Raw genomic sequence first — 11,703 nt, 5'->3', positions numbered from 1 at the left:
AGTCCATTTTTGATACATGGACATGACTTCCACTTTTGAACTAATGTTAAGTCTAGCTTTGTAGGAATACTGAATTTTTAAACAATTAACTCCTTTTTGCATGCTCAAATCATTAGTTCTTTTTGGCACGCATTAAAATCTTTCAAGCACAACCTATTCTTCCAACATACTTCTCGAGGACTCCTCAATCTGGACACATACATGACCATTTTTGGAATATCAAAGGACGCCTCCTTTGTATTCATGAAACTTTTTGAAGTTTTGTTGCAGTTATAATATCGCTCGAGTATTAATACTATTGAAACTCCACTTCAGAGTTGATTAGGTACTCTTGCTGTTATTGTGCACTTAAAATTTCAACATCATTGCTTCTCGAGTTCAAAATCATCGGCCGTCTCCCTCAAACATACACTCGTCATTCACTTCCTCAACATAACAGCTGCCTCCCCGCATCTAGTTAGACGCACGCTGGATTGTCCAAGAGGTTCTGCTGGTCTCCATTTGATACTCTATTACCAGAGCTGAAGAGATGAGCCGCGTACCGCAAGTTTGCCGAGACTTCCAACGAGGCAGGCATGCTTTTGGTGCCACTTTTCAACTTGGATCGCTTCTCTTTTCTTTGACATGGTCGCCTGTTGCTACTTGTAAAGGAAAGTCTTTTCGTTTTTTGGCTCGTAGTTTACTAATTGAGTAATCACTTTAACCACGTCCTTCAGTGGCTAGGGAATATCAAGAGTTATGCGTACTTAAGAAGATGCTATTTAAGCGACTGATCGATGTCAGAGCCGTTTGAATAGCAGGCCTAAGCGATCGAGATAATGCTTAAGGATTCATTAACTATGCTTGTAAGACGCGTATGCGGCAGCTCCTTAATCCCATACGCGAATACCTAATAACAGTTTTTGATTTGGAACGTGTGTCGAGTGTTTCAAGGGGACTTATAATAGATGAATGCTTCTACTAAAATAAAAAAGAGAGAACCAATGATTACATTTGCAATAATTGATGAGAAAGATGATCTTATGAAGCTTTGGACAGTCTTTAATGGTACAAGGTCACCTGACCATTTTCCTTTTAAACAATGAAGACCCACTGTTCCTAAATGATGTAATGTCTAAGGAAAAACGAAGTTTAGTCTTCCTGATGTGACGTCCAGGGAAAAGCATAGTCTTTATACAAAGCTTCAGTTAAAAAGTACTAGTCCCAATAAGAGGCTATGAAGCTTACAGATATCACCCTCCACATGAGTTGTGTAACTGTCAACCATGCACACAAAATGAGTATTGGCCTGGGTATTGCCAGGATTGTCCATGTTAGGACAAGATAGTCCCGGATCTTACAAGGATTCTAATGGTGCCAAAATGCAGCGCACCAAACAAAGCTTTGGTCTTTTAATGTCAGGAGTGTGCTTGCATAAGCATCGAACAAGCCTAATTGTAACACCACTATAGAACTGAAATCAAACTCTGAAATTTGTACATGTAAAATACACACAAGTTAGGGCCTAGAGAAAATAAGTGGACAAACAACATCGATACTGCATGATGTGTGAATAAGGACACCTCACCTACCGGGTTTGATTACATGACGTGCTTTCACGACTTGTTCAGAGACACAAGCTGTGTCTGCAATAATTTTCTTAGAAGAACGCAGAGGATCCCATAGAGATAAAATTCCTTAATAATTCAGGGTCTAGAGAAAATAAACATCGATACTGCATGATGTGTGAACAAAGACACCTCCCCCACCAGGTTTGATTTTGTGATGTGCTTTCAGGACTTGTTCAGAATGCACCACATAGTTTGGGCCTTGACTTGAACCCTGTGCTCCTGTTGCCACAAATTCTCAACCAAGACTCCTTTGTAATATCCTTGATCAAGACTCCTTCATTTCTTCATACACGGCAGATGTCACAGTTCAGTTGTCTTTAAAAAACAGATCTCCATGTGCAAATCATTGTCCTTGTGTGGTCTGATCATCTAGGGCTAACAAATTTTGCAAGAGGGGCCTATGAAGAGGTAAGATCTCCTGTTCTGAGCAGATTTCAACCTCATACAGCTAGCAGAATCTGTTCAGATATCAGATTGCAAGTTATATAGCACGAAGTACATGTCCTAAGGGAATTGCAATAAAAAAAGGCACAGTGAAATCATCCTTTACATATAGAGGCAGCATTTCCAGCAAGGACGTAGAAACTAGCAACGACTTAGAGGATTAGGAGGGGCAGACATTGGGTCTGGTTCCTCGACACAGAACTTCTGGCCAAAAACTAAATCTGATCGAGAAAGTAATTTTTGACAGCATGAACACACTGAGAGCACGAAAGAGCATGATTGAATGAACAAGAGGGAAGATAGAAGGTCAGTCATTCAACCTGTGGCTCACTCAGAGCTAGTGGTGCAATTCCTTTCCCAAATCCAAATCCTTTTGGTGATCCTTCTCCAACCAAACTAAGTCGTGGTTTCCCCTCTGTAAAGCTTGCTCCACCTGTCCCACAATCCCTCTCAGGGAGGCAATGCATCAATACAGTTCTCACACTGAGAAAATGACCTCAATACAGGAAGAATTCCACACATTCCCCCTCTGGCTCTAATCTGGTTACACCCTCTGTAACTGACTGTCCATTCACAGCCTGAATGGCCAAGAGGGGGCTTCCAACAACAAAAGAGCAATAATAAACTTCATAAAGGACAAATGAACTCCAAAAGGAAGTCAGAATATCCATACCCGCTGTCCATGGCAGAGGGGCAAGCTCTATCTTGCACCTATCCTCTGTCCACGCCCCTAGGGGTGTAGAGATGGCTTCCAATCAAGGGGAAAAGAGAGAGAAAGTGAGGATACAGGTTCTGAGAGCTGAAAAGAGAGGGAAGAGCAAGGCTCACGGGTGTAGAAGCCAGAAATAGGAGAGAAAGGCTAAAACATCTGCAACAGGATCTCTGGAGGTGCAGAACAGCCTGTACAGCTTCCGAATGGGTCATCCAATCAAGAAAACATGCTGTACCAACTGGAAATCAGGTCCTAGACTGCACGCCATCAGTTCTGGTGCAGGAGATCTGCCTTGGGGATGCATGCCAGCAGCAAAAACGGGATGAAATACAGCAGAAATCAGCCATACAGCTTGTAGAAAGGTCCGTATAGCAAGGAGAAGAAGTTCGTACACCAAGGAGAAAGCGCCTTGGAATGTGCGTCAGCAACCTGCCTTGGAAAACGTGCCAAAACAAAGCTCAAATTCCATACAATCACCTTATTTGTTTTGGGAGAAGGGTAACAGAAAGGCAGGCTTGCATGGGGAATTGCCACGTGGCTCCTCATTGAAGTCTAATGCTTCCAAACCAAAGGAACATTGGTTTGCCCCCACATTAAAGTCCTAACCCTCTCCAACCAATGGAACATTGGTTTCATCCTCTCCATATCATGAATTATATGGGGCGTGTCCATTTTATGGTGGGACCTAATGAAGGCGTCAACATCATTTTCAGACAGCCTTGGCACTATCGTGCCCAATCAGTCTTTGATTATGGCACGGAGACCATGACATTCCAACACAAAAATAAGATATAGCTTTGTAAAACTAGAATCTATCCAATCATACAAATTTAGATTTTTTGTTGTCCAAAATACTACAAAGAAAATGAAAGAGAAGAAAAAAGAGGTAACAATTTTTTTTTGAAAAACAAAAGGAAGACATACTTAGCAAGCAAAGCAACACAAAAATAAGAGTATAATTCTTCAAGGCAGGTGTTTCAGGCAACATGATTCCCGTGGTGAGTCACAATCATGCACCTAAAGTTCTTATGCATTTATTCACAACCTAAAGTTCTTATGCATTCTATTGTTCTGATTGTATTTTGTTTTCAGAAATCCAAAAAAACAAACCATTCAGTTTTACCCAAGAAAACAGGAAGTTTCTAGGAGAATTTGATGAGAGGCACCTCCAAGTCTTACCAAAAAGCCTTCATCAGAGTGAATCATTGATCTCATTCAAAGCAGTACACTTGCCAGCATCTTTGTCTGTGTTCTTTAACACGACTTCACACTCCAGTGACTAAATCACAAATCATGCAAGGTTCAAACCTCACAGAGCTAAAGACATTCTCTATCATATATACATGCATCCCATCTTTGACATCTTTGCCATGGTAATAGGCTGTTATCCTATGGCACCATCCACAATGGAGACCACCTCCAACACCTTTTTATGACTGCATTCATGCTATGGTGTTTGGATCAGTCACCTAGGGGGTGACAAGATGAGGAGGAGGAGCCCATGTGATGGATCCCATCTGGTTGAGATTATGAGCTACCAAATTCCATCAAATTTCCCAAGTCTACTATTACTAGATTGGCCTCCGATGGGTCATAGACCATATGCTGAGAGGGAAGGGAGGAGAAGAGGGGAGAAGGGGAAGGAGAGAGGAAGAGAGAGAAGGATGAGGGAATAGAGGGATAGAGATAGGCAGCAGGAAGCAGGGAGGAGGGGGGAGAGTAGATAGGATTAGATGTCACATCAAAAAAGGTAAATAGTAGGGGGTGGATGGAGACTTATATAGTCCCTCCACATTTTCCATCTAAAGGGCCCCTAACTTGGCCTCTTTTTCCCCTTCATTACAGCCATCCCTTCCCATAGAATTTTGCCCTCAAAATTTCATATGTGGGCTGTTAAATAGGTGCAGCAAACAGCAAATAATAGCCAGCCCGGTAGGAGATAGGGGTTGTCCTGGACAATGCTCTCTGGCTTCCATGAGCTCTCATCCTCAGGGAGTCCTTGCCACTTGATAAGATACTCTGTAGACTTTGTTTTGGAGTACGTGATCCCTGAAACCCATGATGCGCTTTGGAACATAGAGTATGTGGCCCTCCTCATCCATAGGTGGTAGCTCAGGAAGGACTTGGACATGCTGTCCGACATGTGTTCTCGGATTCATCTAGGTTTATGCTGTCTGACATGTGGCTTCAGCAAGGACACATGGAAAACATTATGAATCCTGGAGGTCTTGGGTAGCTCCAACTCATACGCCACCTCGCCAACTTTGCGGATGATCCTGTAGGGACCGTAATACGTGTGAGCAAGCTTCGTGTTGGTGTTACCTTTCAGCGAGGCATAACGGTTCTTATGGAGGCGTAAGTGCACATAATCCCCTTCTTCAAAAGATAGATACATCCTGTGTTCATCTGCATACTTCTTCTGCTTGGCTTGGGCATCCTGCATATTCTTTTTAGCCAATTGCAGAAGGGCATCCATACTCTTCAAGTCATTTCTTGCTTGTTGATTTTTCACAGCCATGTCTGCAACTAAAGATGGCATACCCATTGTGCATCCATACATAGCCTCGAATGGGCTCATGCCAATAGAGATGTGCTTGGTACTATTGTAACAAAACTGAGCAAGTGCCAACCACTTATCCCAAGACTTCTGTGTGTCATGACAGAAATGCCTCAAATACTCCTCCAGCCATTTGTTCACCCTTTTTGACTGTCCATCCGTCTCAGGGTGATAAGCAGTGCTAGGTGTAAGAGAAGTACCCACTGCTGTAAATAAATCCTGCTAAAAGTGACCCATAAATTTTGCATCTCTGTCGCTGACAATCTCCCGAGGGAAGTCATGATGCTTAAAAACATGCTCGATGAACTGCCAAGCAACCTGTGATGCTGAATAACGGGTCTTAGTCATTCTGTCAACCACCACAAAAATGCTATCCCATCCCCACTCTGTGGAAGGCAACCCTATGATGAAATCCATAGCAATGTGAGTCCATTTGCCTTCTGGAATAGGTAATGGCTGCAAGAGACCCGTGGGTAACCAGCTGTCCACTTTATTCTGCTGGTAGGGCAAACATTCACTGACAAATTTAACTACATCCTACCACAAGCCATCCCAGATAAAGCTCTGTTTGACCTTTTCATATGTCTTAATAACACTCACATGTCTTGCCATAGGAGATGAGTGCATTTCCTGTAAGACCAGCAGTCGGTACTTTGAATCTGGTACCAAATAAATTCTGTCCTTGCACCACAACAGCCCATTATGCAGCTTAAATTCAGCATGCCCCTGGCTCGATGGCCTCTGTAACTCCACGAATATGGAAGCTGCCTTAGAATCCTGCATGTATTCTTCCTGAATATCATGAATCGACTCCTGGTAGATGGTAGAAATGGCAACAAACTGCATGCCCACATACGGGATCAGGCATCTGCAACCATATTTTCTTTCCCTTTCCTGTACTCAATGTCGAAATCATAAGGCTGAACCTTAGCCAGCCACCTGTTCTGCTTCATTGACAAGTTGGGTTGCGTAAGAAAATACCTAAGTGTCCTGTGATCTGTCTTAACCTTGATTTTGCTACCGTACAGGTAGTGGTGCCATTTTTCAAAAGCATGGAGGATAGCCAACATCTCCTGATCATACACATGATAATCCAGTTTCTTGGCACCCAATTTCCTGCTTTCAAAAGCAATTACCCCATGTTCCTGCCTTAGCACATCCCCTAATCCTTTGCCAATGGCATCTGCCTCCAAAATGAAAGTACGTGAAAAATCAGGGCATACCAACACAGGAGCATGAGTGAGGGCGAATTTCAGGTCTTCAAAGCTGCGCTGTGCATTTGTAGACCACATAAAAGCATCCTTCTTCAAAAGGTCTGTTAGAGGGGCTGCCCTCTTGGCAAACTTGCGAATAAAGCGCTTGTAGAAGGAAGCAAGACCTAGAAATCCTCTCAATTGAGTAGGGTTGCGTGGCTGCGGCCAATCCTCAATGCATTTCACCTTTGCAAGATCCACTCCAATGCCATCCTTGCTCACAATGTGACCAAGATACTCAACCTCTTGTGCCATGAAAGTGCATTTGCTGGCTTTAGCATAAAGCTGATGCAACCTCAAAATTTGCTGGCTTTAGCATAAAGCTGATGCCACCCTCCTTAGTTACTGACACATTTAATGCACTGCCCCTCTTGAGCTCTCTGGCTAACTGCCTTGCTGGAATGACCTGCAATTTAGGAGCTGCTGTGCCTTCACATCTGCAGCGAGAGAAGAATTGAAGCCATGGATGAAACACAACAGCTTTTCCTTTTCAGATATGTCTTGCACAAACATGGAAAGCCTCCAAAAGCGCTGCAAGTACTCTTGAACCGTACCGGTCTGTGACAAGGTATAAAATTCAGCCAAGTATTGATCCAATACAAGTGGAGATACAAATGTAGTGACCATCAATTCTTTGAAACCCCTCCAAGTGGTTGGTCTCTGAGGCGAATCCCTCATGTATCTCCACCATGTGTGGGCATAGTCCTGCATATGCATACCTGCAAAAATGATGCACTCCTCCTCAAACTTGGGGTAGAAGCGGAAATAGTCTTCCAGCTTTGTGAGCCACTCCTCCAACTCATTGGGAGTGCGAGTGTCCCCTTTAAACTTATGCACTGTGAGTTTGTCCTGGATATCCTTGGCTGCATTATTCTTGCTGATGCTGTGCCAACCATTGCAACATCATGGCAGAATGTGGAGGACAATGAATGTCGACGTGTTCATGATGCAACTATGGAAGCATCTGTGATGCTCATGTCACTGCAGGACATTTGTATGCAGCATTAGGGAACCTTCTGTGTTCCGTTTGAGATATGGCTGGCTATTCTTTCGTGCTCCTCACTCTTGGAGTGCTGAGCTCTTAGAATTGCCTGTTTCGTCGACATCATCTACAGATCGGTTTTGCAAGTGAACTCTAGTGTAAAACTATCCATGCAACTTTTCATGTATCTTTATTGTCAAGGTTTCCACTCAAATATCTGATATCCATGATTGGAGCTTCCCAAGGGTTTATCACAGAGTGTTCAAATGGACTTGCTCAAGTAGATGCAATAAATGCTGTAAGTGTACTTGGTGAGAGCTTAGACGGAGGTAAAGTTGTTTCAAATAAATTAGTGCACATTGGATGTCGTTTAGGCAGCTGTTCCTGGTTCTATGAGGGCAGCAATGACAGTTTCTCCCAAAGGCTATGGAGACTTGGAGTGTCCAGGAGCCACCGAGTGTCCAGGAGCCACCCAGTGGTGGTTCATTGTTCTGGACAGAAGTAGACTGGACTTATTGCTACCTACATGCTATGCCCAGATATGATCCACTCTTTTCCATTCTATAGTTGTAATTACTCCCTTACAAATTTGACGGCAAATTTTCTTTGGGAGGGTGAACTGTAACAAAGGTCAAATTTACTTAGTAATTTCTATTCTATTCAGCATCTAAGTGGCCTTATAAATAAGTAGTATTTTAGTGAGGAAGCCTAATGTTGCCACATGGCATCCTAGGATGGCTATCCCATAAGCATTGTGGTATTTTTGCCCAGGCGTATGCGTATGCAAGGGGGATTTTCTGTACTTTATACTCATCTCATCTCATACATCCATTCTTGAAATGCAATCTTATGCTCACTGCTCTTTGAACTGAACTGAACTAGGACTTGCCCTCCTATACTAGGACTGCCCCTGCCCTTCCTAGCATGTTGGTTGTGCAGCCCATCACAAGCTGTGGATTCTACACATGATTCTAGGTACTTTGAAGATTATGCACATGGATTCAATTGTTTACTTTCTGTCCTATCCATTTACTGTTAGCTGTCGTCATTTCTGCATGTATAGTCTGTGAAATAGGGTTAAACTAGCATGCTGTAGGCTGGTTCAGCTACATAAGGAGATTGGAAAAGAGGGGAAGCAAGGAGCAATAACGTGGGAGGGGGCTGCACTGAAGGGCAGTCACCAAGGAATGCGAGCTGTAAATAGTAATTGGCAGTAGTGAAATCAGAGGTAGTAGTGCGAGCGACTCGCAGGGGTCGAGGAGAACCGCACGGAGAATTGCCGGGAGGACAAAGCAGATGGTGTTGGATCTGTGAAAGTGCAAGAAGGGCTGACCTGGCTGGAGCAGGAGGCCTGGAGTCACGGAATGAGCCAAAAGTACCAGAAGGGCAGCTGGGGTGCATTTTAATTACGGCAAAGAGCTTTAAAAAGCATCTGAATGATCTGTAACTTATTTCTTATGTGCTAAGAAACTTCATGGCTCTATACACCACCCTGTTCTCTTCTATGGATTTTAGAGACAGTGGAAATAGTGTCTCCCCTTTCTTATCCTTTGTAGTAGCGAAAAACAAGTGGAGGAGGAGCAGCAGTTGGCAGGAAGATGCACAGCCAAACATGCAAGATGACCAGGGGTCTGGTGATTGCTAAAGATTCAGCTAGGAGTGGAAGGGGAGGGTGAAGGAGAGGCAACGTGAAGCAGGGGCTATGGAAGGGCACAGGCAGGGGACAGTTGAAAGAGAGGTAGATGGTGATGAGTAGACTAAGGTAGGGTTGGTTTGGAAAGAAAGGTGACGTTGGGTTCACAGGCTGAGCGGAGGACAAAAGGCACGCAGTTGGGGCAGGATGGAAGGAAGAGCAATGATTCTGCAGTAATTTCTGATGTAGTTCAATATTTAATGATGCATATGTGCAAGTATTTCATCTTTTGGTAGTTTTTGAATCATACCAGTAGTACCTGTGCACTGTAAATTTTGTGTACAGGATCAGCTGGATCCAAAATCTTAGTTCATGTGATGTAATGATCGGCATTTTCTTACCCAATGTCTGTTGTTACTTGTAGCTGCCGATATGGTGCACGATGCAAGTTCCTTCATGACACCTCCCAACAGCGTCAGCCAAGCAATCCCTTTGGCTTTGGATTGAAAACTCAGTCTCAGCAACAGGTTAAGTATTTTGCTGTCTTTGTAACTGCTTTACATTTGTCTTGTGCAAGACAGCATTATTTCTGTTTGGACTTAACATTACTGCTCAGGTCTGGTAATAAGTTGTCCTGATGTGTGTGTTCTTACAGCCTGCTTCTAATAAAGGGGGAAATTACTATGCTCCATTGTCTGGATTGGCGTCTCCTAAAAGACAGCAACAGTCTGAGTCCCAATTACAAAGTAAAGAGCATAAGTGAGCCTGCTGTGAAGTTTCTCTCACCGATGATTTGCATCAATGTGTGCTATTGTAACCATCTGCATTCATTCAGAGTAAAGGTCATGGCTGAGTATTTTGTCGAGGATATATTTTCGTAGGATAGTATCTTTGGGATGAAGGAAAATGGTGCAACAGTATACTATCTTTTAAACATTTGGTGTTTTGTGTGGACAAAATTTGAAGTTCTATGTGGATATGCAATTGAAATGTTTGGCCAAACAAGCATTTTGATGAATTGTATTGTTACATCCTTGTATGTCGAATGAAGGATGTAAGTTGAATGATGTAATGGCAATGAGTTATTAATGTTTTATAATGTTGAAGACACAATAATGTATGCACGTAGCATCTTGTTGTTTTGTGTGATGGCCTTGCAAAAGCATCCTTATGAGTTGAAGGGCAATGATACTATTGTCATGCCTTAATGGCAACAAGGTACTGCTGTTTATGATGTTAAGGACACATTATTGTATGCATGTAGCATCTTGTTGTTTTGTGTGAGGGCCTTGCAGAAGCATCCTTGTGAATTGAAGGTCAATGATGCTGTTTTCTTGCCTAAAGGATGTGAACGATGCTAAGAGACACTCTTTGCATCATCTTTTTTTGTAGAATGGCCTTGTGACTGTATTAGATGTCCGTTCAGAGGTCCGTATGGCACAACTAATTATTTCAAGTTTCAGCATAATGTCTTTCAAGTTAGGATATTCTTAATAGGTGCAAAGGTCATGATGAATTAGGTTTTAAAGAGGTAACTTATGGAGTTAACGGAACCCAAAGCCTTCTCAAGGGCTTGTAGCTGCAAAAGAGCCTCCCTAAATAAAGAAAATATCAATTAATTAATGGATGTATGAGTACTGGAAGTCATAATCTTAATGGTTTACCTCCATAAAATCAAGTGGTCAATGTAGGGGAAGCACTAGATGTGGCAAGCTAATTGTCAATCTTTATTACATCTCAAAACAAAGTTTAAAATGGTCAATTTCAAGAAGAGCAGCTATCAACCCATTTGAAGGTGTAGAAGGGTTTTTATTGAAATTGTCCGAGGCTACTTTTAAAAGGGACCTCTTTTAAAGGCTTCATAGTCAATATTAGAGGGATCCCACTCAATGTTAAAGTAGAGACCTTTATCGACCTATCGACCATTGTACAAATGATGGCTCATGTGACTCTTTTCTTTGACCTTTGGGATAACTTGAGCGAGCCTCATCCACAATGTGTAGACGGTTTTTGTTAAAGAGTGCAGCATTTTGAACAACATTCTTAATTTCAGGAGGCCGTGATAGAAGTCTCAGCCTCTTGTGATCCACCTCTTGGATTTCGAGAAGGCATATGATAGGGTGACTTGGGTTTCCTATACCGTATTATGAGGAGATTGGGTTTCTTAGTGACTTTGAGCTCTTTATGCAAGCAACTTGAGGCAGCTGCATTTTGAAAGCTAATCAACGGATGCAATCTCTTTATTATGGATGGTTCTTCAAAGTCCCCTTCGTGTTCCTCTTTGTAGCAAAGGTTCTGGTATATGTTTTAAGATCACAAGGAGCAAGATTGGTTGGGATGTCTTGTCCAATCTAATAGGATGATGAGGTACTAGATTTTGAGTTTGTGGATCAGCTGCTCGCCTGGAGAGGGTCAAATTACTCTTGAACTGTTATTGCTTGGCCTTTAACACGTAGTTCGCTTTTTCATGGAGACAAAGAGCTCTCTTTCTTGGGCAAAGGCCTTGAGTTTC

At 42.7% G+C, this 11,703-nt stretch overlaps 1 protein-coding gene across 1 annotated transcript in view; it reads left to right on the top strand.

Moving 5' to 3' along the window:
- Positions 1-239: 239 nt before the first annotated feature.
- Positions 240-11,703, top strand: part of LOC147888251 (Zinc finger C-x8-C-x5-C-x3-H type family protein) — an 84,856-nt gene continuing 73,392 nt past the window's right edge. Inside the window, exons 1-4 of the mRNA XM_087393665.1 lie at positions 240-325; positions 440-573; positions 9,616-9,718; positions 9,847-9,950. Of these exons, the coding sequence (XP_087249791.1) occupies positions 530-573; positions 9,616-9,718; positions 9,847-9,950 (251 nt within the window). The 5' untranslated portion in view covers positions 240-325; positions 440-529. The remainder of the gene's footprint in view (positions 326-439; positions 574-9,615; positions 9,719-9,846; positions 9,951-11,703) is intronic.

This window comes from Dipteris shenzhenensis, chromosome 22, assembly GCF_047967505.1.
Source record: "Dipteris shenzhenensis isolate YYH24624 ecotype China chromosome 22, Dip_SZ_1.0, whole genome shotgun sequence".
NCBI lineage: Eukaryota > Viridiplantae > Streptophyta > Polypodiopsida > Gleicheniales > Dipteridaceae > Dipteris > Dipteris shenzhenensis.
This window is presented reverse-complemented; position numbering and strand designations above follow the sequence as displayed.